This window comes from Acipenser ruthenus, chromosome 48, assembly GCF_902713425.1.
Source record: "Acipenser ruthenus chromosome 48, fAciRut3.2 maternal haplotype, whole genome shotgun sequence".
NCBI lineage: Eukaryota > Metazoa > Chordata > Actinopteri > Acipenseriformes > Acipenseridae > Acipenser > Acipenser ruthenus.
The window spans coordinates 3,652,606-3,668,339 of record NC_081236.1 but is presented as its reverse complement, the minus strand read 5'-3'; the positions used below and the strand labels follow the sequence as shown (position 1 = coordinate 3,668,339).

Below are 15,734 nucleotides of genomic sequence, written 5' to 3'. Positions count from 1 at the left end.
TCAATATTATCGCTTGCACAGTGCTCCTTGGGATGTTTAAAGCTTGGGAAATCTTTTTGTATCCAAATCCGGCTTTAAACTTCTCCACAACAGTATCTCGGACCTGCCTGGTGTGTTCCTTGTTCTTCATGATGCTCTCTGCGCTTTAAACGGACCTCTGAGACTATCACAGTGCAGGTGCATTTATACGGAGACTTGATTACACACAGATGGATTCTATTTATCATCATTAGTCATTTAGGTCAACATTGGATCATTCAGAGATCCTCACTGAACTTCTGGAGAGAGTTTGCTGCACTGAAAGTAAAGGGGCTGAATAATTTTGCACGCCCAATTTTTCAGTTTTTTATTTGTTAAAAAAGTTTGAAATATCCAATAAATTTCGTTCCACTTCATGATTGTGTCCCACTTGTTGTTGATTCTTCACAAAAAATTACAGTTTCATATCTTTATGTTTGAAGCCTGAAATGTGGCAAAAGGTTGCAAAGTTCAAGGGGGCCGAATACTTTCGCAAGGCACTGTATATATATATATATATATATATATATATATATATATATATATATATATATACACATTTGTTATTAACAGATTTTGATTTATTTAATGTATACTCTAAACTTAAATAGTGTAATATATACTTTCTTTCCCTAATATTATTCTAGCCAAATTAATAACATGTCTTTGATTTTTCATGCAGTTTCTGATTCATGAAAATATTTTTAACAAAACATTTCCAGGTACAATTGTTAATCTGTTCCATTTGCACAGTCACCTTATCAAACAGAAGTCTCTCTCACTTACCTCTGCATGTAACACTTCTCTGTGGTTTCAGGTTGCAGTTCTGGGCACCAGTATTCTCTTAGCTGATATAGGATCCCCTTAATACACTATTTAGTGCTCCTATTTTTTGGTGAGCTTTCATCAGAATAGCCCACCTGCTTAATGTAGGAGGTACTATTCTCTTACTTGTTTTAAACAGGCTGTACAGTACTCTCTGCTCCAACTGGTATTTGTGTACATCTGTCAGAAATTCAAATAGCACTGTCAGTAAGCAAATTAAACACTCGAGCAGCTTACCCAAGCGGCGTTACAAATAAAGTTCTGTCTCCTGTGTGCCAGTGAATTGTCCACCACCCTTCCACACCCCAGATAACTGATTAGTAGATACCAAGACCACTCCATCACTCACAAGTTCAGTGGTTGCAAGATCACAGATTCCAGGGTTTCGGCACCAAGGTGTGGGGAGTAAAAGAAGTCGCACAAGTCATGGAGTCCGGTTTCAAAACCAGTGGTTCGATTTATTGCAAAAGGCACACCAAACAGTGCAAAACAGAGATCAAATTCTCTGAGCTCTGATGTACTCATTACAGTTGTATACACCATACATCCCTGCCCAGATTTTAAAGTACCTCCCCTATATATCCCCTAGTTAACCAATTACAGCAGACAGCACACAGTTATATCCCCCCCATCCCATCCTTTAGTATTTTTACACTTGGTATGTTGAACTTTGAGCTACTTTTAAAGTTTTTATTGCCATGGCTGGAACTAGTTTCAGCCGGTTTTACTTATGTGTGTGTTCAGCTGCACCCCTCTTCACTAGAATCGTTTTTGTAGACTCTTATCTTCACAGGCTAGTGTGAGCTGTTACTTCTTCATCTCTATGCAAGTTTTGTACACATACCATAATATAAAAATGAACCTATTCAGTATTTATATAACGTACCTAACTTAATGAGATCCTTGGGCTTGACTTCACTACCACTGCATCAAGGAATGTTGTCATTTTGCGCACTGAGTTGCTGAAGGCAAAAGTTCTGTTTTTTCCCCATTCTGGATACTTTGGAGATAAATGAAATCTCAATTTTGCAGGCTTAAAAGCTTTGTTTGATAAAACCTTGTGACAAATAATGCACTTAACCTAGTATTTGTTTATTTAGCAGATGCCTTTATCCAGAGACTAGGGTGTGTTAACTATGCATCAGCTGCAGAGTCACTTACAACTACGTCTCACCCGAAAGACGGAGCAGGTTAAGTGCCTTGCCCAGGGTCACACAGTGAGTCAGTGGTTGAGCCAGGATTTGAACTGAGGACTTCCTGGTTACAAGCCCTTTTCATCCATTTCTAACACAACTTATTTCATACCACTTCTAGTGGGTTGTGATATGTAAATTAAACAGGATAGTGGCGCACAGTCAATTGGATTTCACATGTTGGTTAAATATGACGCCGTCAAGAACAGACTGTACACATTATTTCCAGAATTAGTGTTAAGAAATTTTCATTTTGGCATAGTCTTGTGAGAAATTAAACCTGGCTGAATAAACCCATAAATAACATGGAGCTGAAATTGATTATTCACACTACAGTACAGTTCAGAAGTCAAGCTACTAATATGGGAATGTTAAAACTTGGAAAAATGTGAAGTAATGTTAAAACTTTACAATGCATTAGTAAGACCTCATCTAGAATACTGTGTTCAGTTCTGGTCACCTCGTTACATAAAGGATATTGCTGCTCTAGAAAGCGTGCAAAGAAGAGCAACCAGAATTATCCCGGGTTTAAAAGGCATGTCATGAACAAAGAAGACTACGCGGTGATTCAAGCATTCAAAATTCTAAAAGGCATTGACAATTTCGACCCAGGGGACTTTTTCGACCTGAAAAAAGAGACAAGGACCAGGGGTCACAAATGGAGATTAGATAAAGGGGCATTCAGAACAGAAAATAGGAGACACTTTTTTTACACAGAGAATTGTGAGGGTCTGGAACCAACTCCCCAGTAATGCTGTTGAAGCCAACAACCTGGGATCCTTCAAGAAGCTGCTTGATGAGATTCTGGGATCAATAAGCTACGAACAACCAAACAAGCAAGATGGGCCGAATGGCCTCCTCTCGTTTGTAAACTTTCTTATGTTCTTATATAGCCTCTTCTGTTTCACATTAACTTCAGTTCCTATACGCAGCTAACGTCTCCAAAACGTAGATGCTGGAAATAGGGATATTCCTGTATCCCTGGCAACACTGTAGCACATTTTTTTTTATTTTATTTATTTCATTCCAACCGAGTTACAAATATTCAATGAAGTGTGCTACTTTTATGCAGAGTGAAAATGCTGGGACAGCCAGATTACATTTATTTTTCCCTGAACAGTGAAAACAAAACAAGCAGTAGAATCAGCACAGATTATAGAGAGGTGCATTTACGTGAATGCTAGATGTGGATTTAGTTTTTGCTAAAAAAATAAATAAAAAAAAAGTAGTCTGTAATTTTGACAAGACAAATGTACCTTCATAATGTGTAAGTTATTTAGTATTTGTTTCACATTAGAAAGCTATTTCAGTTAATGGTGGCTTTTAAGCCAATGCTTGGTATTGTACCAAAGGGAGCTAGAATATATATTAATGTATAAACACACCCTCAATATAAGAAAACAGATAGAGGAAAATGCAGACGGCATACATATCTTATAATGATATATAATGTGGTTAAAGCTGTTAAGTTACTTAGTAATACAAATTGTAGTAGCACAACATGTGATTGTGTAGAAATGGGTTTTTTCAAGAACTGTATAATCACATTTTTGGAGTTGTTTGCAGACCACAGGTTGGGAACCACTGCTGTAGGAGAGAGCAGAAAGTAAAGAGATGAGAAGCTGAAAGGAGGAACAGTTCTTAAATACAAGAGGGAGGGAGCCTGCCAATTAATTGGGACAGGGGAAATGAAGCAAAGAGAGAGAAAGCCAGCAACTCTGTATGTAAAATTCTGAAGAGGATAAAGAAAAATCCTTTGTTTATTAATATACACATTATGTTCAGTGGATAGTATGTGTGCAGTAAATATGAACGTACGCAGGGCTGGATTAACCTATACGCAAATTGCGCTATAGCGTAGGGCCCCCAGCAGAATTGGGGCCAACGCAAGGTCGATGTATTTGGGACATTTTACAAAAAGGGCAGCCGGGCTTACACACACACACACACACACACAGGTGCACAAGGGCTTTCGTTTTTGATATGCTGTATGAAATTAGTGTTTTCGGTTACTTTCCAAAATGCTTGAGCATTTTCTTTTGTGTTAAAATATGTATAGTAGTAACTCGACAGTACTTGCACGCTTAAGTTGTACCTTCTTTCCTTTGCGGTCTTCCACAATGAAATCCCTACGGTCACGGGCACATTCTTCTGGGGTTTTTGTGTGTAGGCATTTTTGTACATTTCGCCACAATTGTTTTAAATCCTCCGTATCCTAACTGTAATACAGTTTTAAATCCCGCTAACAAGCCTCCATCCTGATTGTAATCTCATTTTAAATCTTGCAAGTGGAGTCTCCAATGGAAATGTATGAATGTGCTGTCACTCAGTAGTTTGGGCGGGTTTAAAGTATTCAGAACTAATCAATGATAGATACAAGTCAGGCAGGCAGGACATTGCCCAGCAGCACTGGGAAATGTATTTATTATTTTTGTAGTAGTTTTTTTTTTTTAAATGTGAAAAGGGTAAAGTCAACGTGAATAGATTAACCATTTCCAATGTTTATTGGCTATCCACCGATTTAATTTGATTTGTATTGGTGGTGTTTTATCGGTTAAAACCAAAAATGAGAAGCCCTAGTTATAACCAAAGGCTTAGTTGTTACTTAAATTTTATACATATCTGCGGGAAGGTGTAAGCTGTTCATAGAATCACATTGCAAGATGGCACGGCAACTATTACTACATGAACTTCTGTTTGAAGATGACTGGTGTTTGAAGTTTTCGGCTTCAGCGTGTTTTGCGAGACTGCATATATCCTCTTGACAATACGATATTGACCTTTATGTCCGTTTTAGATTTAGACACGAGCATATTTTGAAGATCACTGATGAACTCGAAAGTAGCATAAAACATTCATCTTCCAGAAATGGAGCACTTCCTCAATCTCCCCAGGTTTGCCTCACATTACGGTACTTCGCTACCGGATCTTCTCAAAATCTGGTAGGCGACTCAGTACATTTTAGAAGCAATCAAAAAACAAACAAGACAAAGATATCTGAATGTCAGCCAACACTTTATTTAAAAACAAATGCCACTAAACAATTTCTGCAAGTAACAACACAGACCAGTATTACTATAAGCTTCATATAATGGGGATGCAATTTCATTTACTGAAATGTACAACTTGTTATAATAAACACTTCTATATATTGTAATGCAGGTACCGGTATATTCATTAGCCTTAGATTTGGCAGTATTTTAAACAGTTTCCATTTATTGCGTATCCAGCAGGAGTTTTACACAGCGATGGAGGGAAGCTCTTCGGTACGTCCTGCAATGTTACTGTAGATCACTACTGAAAGTAGTCTGCTGACAAGCATTTAGATTCAAGAGAAAGGCAGAAATCCAGAGCAGTACCGCGACTGCTTTACTTGCAAACAAACAAAAAACGATGACTGTCATGTTCCAAAAGTCCACTGAAAACTGTGAAGCAGGAAACACATTACATTTTGACCTGACAGAGGTGTTTGTTTGCACAAATATCCCTCTTGAAAAATTGGACTAAAAAGTAACGTAAATTCTTCAGACTGAGTGTAGCAAATGGTGGAGTGATTCCTTTATCAGCCCAGCTGAGACGTGAATACTTACCTAAAGTTGCTGAGTATCACAAGCAGGAGATTATGGAATTGGTAAATTGGTTGCTTGTCAGTGGTCACTACAAGTCAACTGAGATGTTACACATTGTATTTGTTTTGCAAAGTCTAAATGGTGAACATGCATCTGACGTAGAACTGAAAGCTTTCCTTGCAGATACACTTTACCTACAGGCTGTTAATTACAACACTGTTTCACAACCTATTGTGCATAGGGCCCCCTCGTCCTTTAATCCGGCTTTAAACAACAAAATAACAAAATAACAAAGCAGGGCGTTCGGTACAGTTTTGTTTATAAACTTAAATAACATGAACTATTACGTTAAGTATTGAATCGATTATCCAGTATTTATATCGATGTATATAATGAGGAATGGAATCGATCAAAAAAACATTTTAGATTTAATCGTAGCAGCCCTAGTAAGCGGTGGCAAAGACTCCTCATAATATAAAGGTTTTTGTTGGTCTCTTAATAAGAGTGGCCAGAAAATATTTATGTTAAAACCACACCCTAAATCAGCATTAATACTGAACAGCAATTTTAAATGAAAACAGGACTCCACCAAGATTCAGCATCTACAACACAGCAGCATTTCATTATGACAAAGAAAAAATGCTTTTGTATCAAAGCATCTGTTGCACCGATATATATGTATCTGCACTAAAGGTAAATAAATCTGTTGCAAAATCTATAGACCCCTGTAACAGGGACAGGAGCCCTGTACATGAAAAGGGGGCGGGGCAAAGCCCTGTAATAAATGTATTATTTATTTATTTATAGAACGAGGTACCCCTCCGCCCCTGAGCAGTTGACTGTTTTGTATTTGTTTTGTTGTATTATTATTATTATTGTTATGGTTTATTTATAAATGACGGCAGAGCCGTGTTTTGTTATTATTTTGTATTTTTTTAGCAGAGTGGATGGGAAGCCCCATCCACATAAAAGAAAAAAAGATTGTGGCCGAGGGGTAATGAGATAAATCGATAGTTAACCCCTTGGCCATAGTAAATAAAAGCCTGCAGCTCTCTGCACTCGGGGAGGTGTACAGAGTACGGGAGAGTGAGAGAAGTAAAAAAACTAAACTAAACAAAAGGATAGGGTCAGTGAAGGCGATTGCCCAGCCTGACCGGTTGTAGTGTTTGTGATTTATTTTGTTTAATTATTTATTTTGCTCTGTGTGCAGTTTTTTTTTTAAAAATATTTTATTTTGGCACGTCTTTTTGCCCTGCAGTACTGCCTTTGTTTTTCTGTTCCTGCATCTGGCCTGACGTCACCACAACGTCATCCTGTCACAAGCCCCTACATGTTTATTTCTAGTACTAGACTGCATTTTATATTATTTTATGCTCTGTAATGGTAGCTTAATCCATTAATAGTCATAGCTAAGCAACATTTCCATTTGTAATTTGTCAGAGTGTAAACTACTGCAAAAGAGCAAGAAAGAGACGGGGATAAAACCTGTATGCTTTTCTGTACCTAAGATCAGTACACATGCTTGCTACACATGTATTATTTGGGGCAGTTTACATAAGCAGTCTAAAATAAAAACATGGACAATGCACATTGCAAACCTACACGTCACGCAATATTCGGTCATTCATGTCATCGTTTCATTAGTTCTAGAATTGTGATGAATTTACAAGTCAAATCATCCAGCCGACTGCCCAGTATATGGTGCAGTCTTGTCTCTGGGATGCTATACACTGTGGTTGAGATACTCATTCCGATCAATTTATTTATTTTCAGATTAAGTTTAAATGCTAAACACTGAAACTTATTTACCACATTGAGTTATCGATTTCTCCTGGCTCGTATATCTGTTAAATTGGGAAATAGTTTCCTTCCTGCATATTCTGCTCCCAGGCACTGACTGCATTCATTGACAGCCTGAGTTAAACCAACAGCAGAGAAGGCTATTGTGACATTACAATGAAATCGCTGTTTTTTTTATTTCTAAATGAAAAAGAATTGAAAATCACATGATATCAAAGCGAGACACCTGTGATGTTGATTATAGATAGACAGATAGATAGATATAGACAGATACACATACATATTACCCTGAGAAATCACAGGAGACTTCAAGAGTTAATCTGGTTTACGCGATTTACACAAGTCATAACATAAATATGTAAACACTGCACCACACAAACCTGTCTTGCTCTGAAAAGCGATCTCCGTTTATCATTTTAAAATACTGTAGCCAAAATAAACAAAGTGACATCCCAATTAAACATAACTAGCATTGGGAAGAACTGTCCCCCAGTTCTGTCCCATTTAAGCAGAAATCCAGATTATCAGTGTTACGATTTGGCGGCGTCGACTGCACAAAAAAAACCAAAAAAACACAGGGACTAATAATCCAAGGTTAAGGTTGTTTTTCACCCGAATGAGTGAAAAGTTCCATTGAACATGCTCTTTAAGGTTTCTCTTCTCTATGAATTCGTTGGTGTTTTTTCAAGTTTCCTGAATCTCCGAAACTCTTCCCACAGTCAGAGCAGCAATACGGTTTCTCTCCCGAGTGAATTCGCCGATGTTTTTTCAGGTTTCCTGAATCTCTGAAACTCTTCCCACAGTCAGAGCAGCAATACGGTTTCTCTCCTGAGTGAATTCGCTGATGTTTTTTCAGGTCTCCTGAATCTCTGAAACTCTTCCCACAGTCAGAGCAGCAATACAGTTTCTCTCCTGTGTGAATTCGCTGGTGAGAAACAAGGCTGTGTGACTGACTGAAGCTCTTCCCACAGTCAGAGCAGCGATACGGTTTCTCGCCTGTGTGAATTCGCTGGTGCGTTTTCAGCTCTCCTGACTGCTTGAAACTCTTCCCACATTCGGAGCAGCAATACGGTTTCTCTCCTGTGTGAATTCGCTGGTGTTTTTTCAGGTCTCCTGAATCTCTGAAACTCTTCCCACAGTCAGAGCACCAATACGGTTTCTCTCCTGTGTGAATTCGTTGGTGTCTTTCAAGGTCTCCCGACTGTCTGAAACTCTTCCCACAGTCAAAGCAGCAATATGGTTTCTTTCCTGTGTGAATTCTCTGGTGTGTTTTCAGGTTTTCTGAACATCTGAATCTTTTCCCACAGTCAGAGCAGCAATACGGTTTCTGTCCTGTGTGAATTCGCTGGTGAGCTTTCAGGTTTCCCAATTGACTGAAACTCTTCCCACAGTCAGAGCAGCAATATGGTTTCTTTCCTGTGTGAATTCTCTGGTGTATTTTCAGGTCTCCAGATAGTCTGAAACTCTTGCCACAGTCCGTGCAGCAATACGGCTTCTGTCCTGTGTGAATTCGCATGTGGGCTTTCAGGATTCCTCTGTTGCTGAAACTCTTCCCACAGTCAGAGCAACGATACGGTTTCTCTCCTGTGTGAATTCGCTGGTGTGTTTCAAGGTGTACTAATTGGCTGAAACTCTTCCCACAGTCAGAGCAGCAATACGGTTTCTCTCCTGTGTGAATTCGTTGGTGTGTTTTCAGGGAGTGTATCCTACTGAAAATCTTCCCACAGTTAATGCAGCGATATGGTTTCTCTCCTGTATGAATTCGTTGGTGTGTTTTCAGGGCTCCTGAATGACTGAAACACTTCCCACACTCAGAGCAGCGATACGGTTTCTCTCCTGTATGAATTCGTTGGTGTATTTTCAGGTTTCCCGATTGACTGAAATGCTTCCCACAGGCAGAGCAGCGATACGGTTTCTCTCCTTTGTGAAATCGTTGGTGTTTTTTAAAATGCCCCAACTGGGTGAAACCTTTACCAGAGTCAGGATATTCTCCACCGCCTGCCCTCGTTTTAGCTGCTGGACTGGAACCTGGAAATTATGAACAGGAAAGAAAGTAAGAGGGGCTTCCTGAAGGCTTAGGGCATGTGACTAGGTGGTGGAGTGGATTAAAGCATGGGAATTTTAGCTGTGAAGGCTTGAACTGGGTTACACCAATCTAGAAAAGCAAATTTAAAACTTAAAACCAAAGCAAAGTCACTAAAGAGCAATGGCAACCATATATAATATATATATATATATATATATATATATATATATATATATATAAAATTTACCAGTAGTGAGTCATATCTTGAACTGGTTGGAATGCTACAGGAAAAACAAATACCTAGTAATCTTACCTATATGCTCCCTCCCTCTCAACCACACTGTGGATATCACGCAACCTAGAATGACTATGTCACAGCTACTGGGAGTCACTCACCTGCTAGACTGCATTCTGAATATGACCCGGCTTCCTTTCCACCTCCCTGCATGCTGTTGGGAGAGCCTTCCTCTCCAGAACCTTGCTCTCTCATGCAGATTCTCTCCAGCACCACGCTACACTCCCGCAGGTGTACAGGCTCCAGCTCAGGGATGTTTGGTTTGAAGTCCTCAAATTCTTCCTTCCCTGGTTCCATGTGGTCAAACTCTTTCGGGGGCTCCTGTTTAATTTCCAGCATCTCTTCTTGTTTAACAGAAAGCAGTTCTGTCTGGGGGATTTCCAATTCACTGTGCTCCGCTTTTTGGTCACATTGCACCTCACAGAGCTCCTGTTTTATGGGGGGGCAAGCCAGCCCAAAGAACTCCACACTAAAGGGAACAAGTTCAAGTTCAAAGAGCTCCTCTTTAATTGGGACAGATTCCATCTCCACACTGTCCATGGCATCACACGGGCATCTGTTTAGTAACTGCTGAAAAAAAAAAGCATTCCAACCATTTAATTTAGTGATTGATTTATTTAAATACAGTGCCAATAAGGCCATTCAAGGGGCCGAAAAAAACTGGCCTTGACAGGGACTATTGAAGGGACACAGAATTTCTAGTAATAAGCTTAGATTATGTTTGTGATATTCACTCAATTTAAATATTTATTCAGATATTCGTTTGTTTTTCATGAGTAAAGAATAAGTTGTGTAGGACTTACTCTACCCCAGTGAATTAACTACAAAACAAAGGATGCCAAATATCAGTTCAAGTTAAACTTGTTTTGTTTATTCCCGAAATATAGTACATAAAAGTTGGCAATGCATTTATTTATTTATTTTTTCATTCCTTGCCATTGCTGTTTCTTCACAGTAAACAGTGGCCATAGACACGTTTTCATAAACTAATAACACAAGGTTTACTTGTGCCTTTTTGTACATGAACAAGCCAACAAAAACTGAAATTTAAAACTTCAATTCCAATAAAACAAAACGTGGAAATGGCATTGTAAAACTAAGGTGAAAAAACTCAGCATTTTGCTTCTCATTTATTATTAAATTCCACACAACAGAAAGTCGCAACAGAAAATATATAATATCAGGGTTAGAAGTTAGCTTAAGGCAGTAGTGAGGATTTGCTACCTGCCTGGAAAGTAGGTAGCAAAATGGTCTTATTCGGTAGCAGTTTATTCGACTAATAATTACCTACCTACTGTTTTAAATAGACTGAATATCCCAAACTATTATATAGTAGGCCTATATTTAAATCAGAAAATATTTACTGAAACCACCTTGTGCTCAACTAAGTAATGGAACTAACGCAATTCCTTGTCAAAATGTATTTTGTTTTATCCTTAAGTTCTACAAGAATGCAAACATATCTGATATCTAAGCATTTAATATGCCATCAGTAAGGATAACCAGGTTATCTCTCATCGGTGCAAATCAAGTGGTACGAAATTATCTTCATGTTCAGTTGTTGACATATATATAACATTGTGTTAAAGCACACGTCTGTCTATAAAACAAACTTCATACCTTGAAACTGTATCCATGTTGCTCTGCTACTGTAGGTACAGTATTTGTACTTAATACTGTCCAATATCAAAACAAGGGCAACAACTCAGGTAAGACAGCCATTAAATGTATTTATCTAAATGCTAGAAGTCTCAGAAACAAAATGTTAGAACTTGAAGCTACTGCACTAACAATTAACTACGATGTGATAGGTGTTACAGAAACTTGGTTGTCTGAGAGTGATGGAGACGAATATAATATTAGTGGGCACACACTGTATAGGAAAGACAGACAGGACAGAAGAGGCGGAGGGGTAGCGCTATACATAAGAAATAGTCTTGAAGCACAGGTGTTAAATCTGGATGAAGAAAACAACGCCGAATCAGTATGGGTCAGAATAATGGACAAAAATTCAAAGGGCATAATAATAGGAGCATGCTATAGACCGCCAAATTCTAGACGCTGAGCAAAATAATCTGTTATACAATGACATTAGTAATGTGTGCAGCAAAGGAGAAGCCATACTAATGGGGGATTTCAACTTCCCCATATAAAATGGGAAAACCCGGTGGGGAGCACGACGGATGAAATTGAAATGGTGGAAATTACAAATGACTGCTTCCTAACGCAATTTGTCAAGGCACTTTACAGAGCGTTTAAAAGGGACCAAAAACAAAGTGCACAGAAAGAGTACTTGGAATTGCAAACACAAGTCAAAAAGGAAGTTAGAAAGGCCAAGATAGAAATGAACATTGCTAAGGGGGCTAAAACCAAATTCCAAAATGTTTTTCCAATATTATCACAGCAAAAGAACATTCAAAGAGGTTAAAGGTGTAAAGAGATACAAATGGCAAAACCATAGACAAAGAAAAAAAAATAGCAAATATATTAAATGATTACTTTTCACAAGTTTTTACAAAGGAGGATACAGACAACATGCCCCACATGTCGACCTGTTCCTATCCAGTTTTAAATAACTATAGCATAACAGAGGCAGAAGTGTTAAAGGGACTAGGAGCTCTTAAAATAAACAAACCCCCTGGGCTGGTTGAGATCCTCCCAGTAGTACTCAAAGAAATGAAAGAAGTGATTTACAAACCGCCAACCAAGATCATGCAACAGTCTCTTGACACAGGGGTTGTACCGACAGACTGGAGAATTGCAAATGTAATACCGATCCACAAAAAGGGAGACAAAACCGAACCAGGTAACTATGGACCTGACTTCTATTATATGGAAACTATAATAAGGTATAAAATGGAAAATTACCTATATGGTAACAGTATCCTAGGAGACAGTCGGCATGGTTTTAGGAAAGGGAGATTGTGTCTAACTAACCTGCTTGATTTTTTTGAGGATGCAACATTGACAATGGATAATTGCAAAGCATATGACATGGTTTATTTAGATTTCCAGAAAGCTTTTGACAAAGTCCCGCATAAAAGATTAATTCTCAAACTGAACGCAGTAGGGATTCAAGGAAATACATGTACATGGATTAGGGAGTGGTTAACATGTAGAAAACAGAAAGTACTGATTAGAGGAGAAACCTCAAAATGGAGCGAGGTAACCATTGGTGTACCACAGGGATCAGTATTGGGTCCTCTGCTATTCCTAATCTACATTAATGATTTAGATTCTGGTATAGTAAGCAAACTTGTTAAATTTGCAGACGACACAAAAATAGGAGTGGCAAACATTGTTGCAGCAGCAAAGGTCATTCAAAATGATCTAGACAGCATTCAGAAGTGGGCAGACACATGGCAAATGACATTTAATAGAGAAAAGTGTAAGGTACTGCACGCAGGCAATATAAATGTGCATTATAAATATCACATAGGAGATACTGAAATTGAAGAAGGAATCTATGAAAAAGACCTAGGAGTTTATGTTGACTCAGAAGTGTCTTCATCTAGACAATGTGGGGAAGGCCAAAGGCCAACAAGATGATCGGATATATTGTGAAAAGTGTTGAATTTAAATCAAGGGAAGTAATGTTCAAGTTTTACAATGCATTAGTAAGACCTCATCTAGAATATTGTGTTCAGTTCTGGTCACCTCGTTACAAAAAGGATATTGCTGCTCTAGAAAGAGTGCAAAGAAGAGCAACCAGAATTATCCCTGGTTTAAAAAGCATGTTGTATGCAGACAGGCTAAAAGAATTGAATCTATTCAGTCTTGATAATAAAGCCTTTTATGTTATTTTTGTAAATAATTATTTTGTTTTTACAATTTTGTGTGTGTGTGTGTGTGTGTATATATATATATATATATATATACACAGTATATACACACACATACATATTACCTGGGAGAGCTAACTAAACACATTCAACGTTTGAGAGCTGAAAAAGTAAGAATGTGTACTTTTAAGGAGCATATTTTTTAAACAAGTATGTGTACTTTATTGACATGCTTTTTGGGGCTTGCTTTGCTGCATTAAAATGTACAATTGCAATCATTACCTCACGAAAACGATTATTTGGTTTTAGATATTATAATTGTTATTATTACTTTTTCAGTTCTCAAAACGTTGAATGTGGTTAGTTAGTTACGCCCCATTCAATTATATAGCTGGTCTCCCGGGTAATATGACTGGCATTTAATTTAACCAATGAAAACGTGTAAAAGTTGGAAACGTTTTTTTTTATTGGCTGATCTCTTCAGACCAGCACAAATGATTTGGGAGTGTGAATGAAGCATGACGGAGGGGGGACAAAGGATGGCATTTCAGAGGAGGGTGCACATAATGACTCATTTTTGCCAGATGTCCTACTGCAACTCCCTCCTGACTGGCCTCCCCCCGTCTGCCACCCGTCCACTCCAGCTCATCCAGAACTCCGCTGCTCGCCTGGTGTCTTCTCTGCCTCGCTTCTCCCACGCAACTCCATTGCTCCGCTCACTCCACTGGCTCCCAATCAGCGCTCGTATCCAGTTCAAGACTTGTACTCGCCTACAGATGCCTTGACCAGACAGCACCCAGCTACCTCCAGACCCTCATCTCTTCCTACACCCCCACTTGACCTCTCCGCTCCTCCTGCACTAGAAGACTGGCTCTACCTCCTCTACGCTCCCCTGCCACCCTCGCCCCGCAATGGTGGAATGACCTTCCAGTCCCTGACCACCTTCTGGTGCCTCCTCAAGACTCACCTCTTCAGACAGCACCTGTAGAACTCTTTTCCCGCTGGACACTATCACTCTTCCTTAAATGCGCTTTACTTGCTCTTATCTGCTCCCTATTTTACTGCATTTAATCCTGTACTTTAGAGTACTGTAATCTGTCACAAGTGTTATTTAATCTATACTATGTTGTATTTAATTATATCCTGATGTAACTATCACTGACACTTATCTGCGCCATTCTTGAATTGTATTTTGTCATATACTTGTACTTGCTAGAACCAAAGTCATTGTATTTTATCTTGCTTTTAATTGTATTAATACTTGTACTGTGATTCTTGAAATGTATTTTTGTTTACGACTTTAAGTCGTCCTGAATAAGGGTGTCTGCTAAGAAATTAATAATAATAATAATAATAATAATAATAATAATAATAATAATATGGACACCGCACGCAGGTGTCATTTACACAGCACATTTCTCCCTCCCAGCACACACACGCGTGTGGTACAGTACCCAATTCAATCGTGTCTGTATTCTACACTGCATGTTTTGGTAAAAATTACATTAATTATACAAACTAATATTTAAAATAAATAATAATAATACCACCACATTTCCCTAAATTAGTAAACGTATGTAATCCCCCCCTCCTCTTACAGTTACAACCCGGCAATAATGGGAGCACAGAGTGTCGGGAAGGTGAAGTCAGAAATTGTTCTACCTACAAATTTACACGAGGTGCTAGAGGGTGGTAAATACACACACACACACACACACAAATATAATACAATACAATAAAAACTACTTTGCATCTTTTTCGATTAATTTCACCTGGGCGCCTTTTAGTTTATTTGTTACATTTTAAATTAAATCGTCCTTGTTCATTTTGTAAACAAAGCCTGGGTCTGCAACACCCGTGCGTCGCAAAACTCAACTTTAATAAAAAAATATATATATATTTACTTACTTTTTTTATCGTCCACGCCTAGCAAACTGGTGTGCAACACCATTTAAATAAAACATAATATTAATAATAATTCCGAATAGATGAGTCGGTTTTTTAACTTCTGATGTTTGAAAAACGGCGCTGTGTCTTTCAAATGCCTACAGGCTTCCCTTTAATACGTCACTGATGCTTTTATCACCGGACTTGGTCACATGACAGGGATTCATTCCACAGTCGCCTCACGGAAACTCAGTGAGAAGGGTAAACATAGACAGTTATATAAAGATATACCTATGAGGCTGAAAATAAACACATATAACCCTATCCCAGGCAGATATA

General features: G+C 38.4%; 2 protein-coding genes across 3 annotated transcripts in view; both read right to left on the bottom strand.

Annotated features, from left to right (window-relative positions):
* Positions 1-15,734, bottom strand: part of LOC131721233 (zinc finger protein 664-like) — a 113,412-nt gene that overhangs the window by 43,601 nt on the left and 54,077 nt on the right. The gene's annotated exons all lie outside the window — the stretch shown is intronic.
* Positions 5,097-15,630, bottom strand: LOC131721232 (zinc finger protein 345-like). Of its 2 annotated transcripts, none has more exons than XM_059014671.1 (3): positions 15,417-15,630; positions 9,828-10,293; positions 5,097-9,433 (listed from the first exon to the last, which is right to left on the bottom strand). In XM_059014671.1, exons 2-3 carry the CDS (start codon positions 10,264-10,266, stop codon positions 8,052-8,054), a joined length of 1,821 nt encoding a protein of 606 aa, XP_058870654.1. In that variant the 5' UTR covers positions 10,267-10,293; positions 15,417-15,630; the 3' UTR covers positions 5,097-8,051. The 2 variants fall into 2 exon arrangements, with proteins under 2 accessions (XP_058870654.1, XP_058870653.1); XM_059014670.1 differs by having other exon boundaries at positions 5,098-9,433; positions 9,828-10,296.

Coding starts and splice junctions, on each gene's coding strand:
- LOC131721232 (XM_059014671.1), bottom strand. CDS start 10,266: ATGGACAGTGTGGAGATGGAATCTGTCCCAATTAAAGAGGAGCTCTTT. Junction 9,434..9,827: donor TTCAGAATGCAGTCTAGCAG/GTGAGTGACTCC, acceptor CATAATTTCCAG/GTTCCAGTCCAGCAGCTAAA.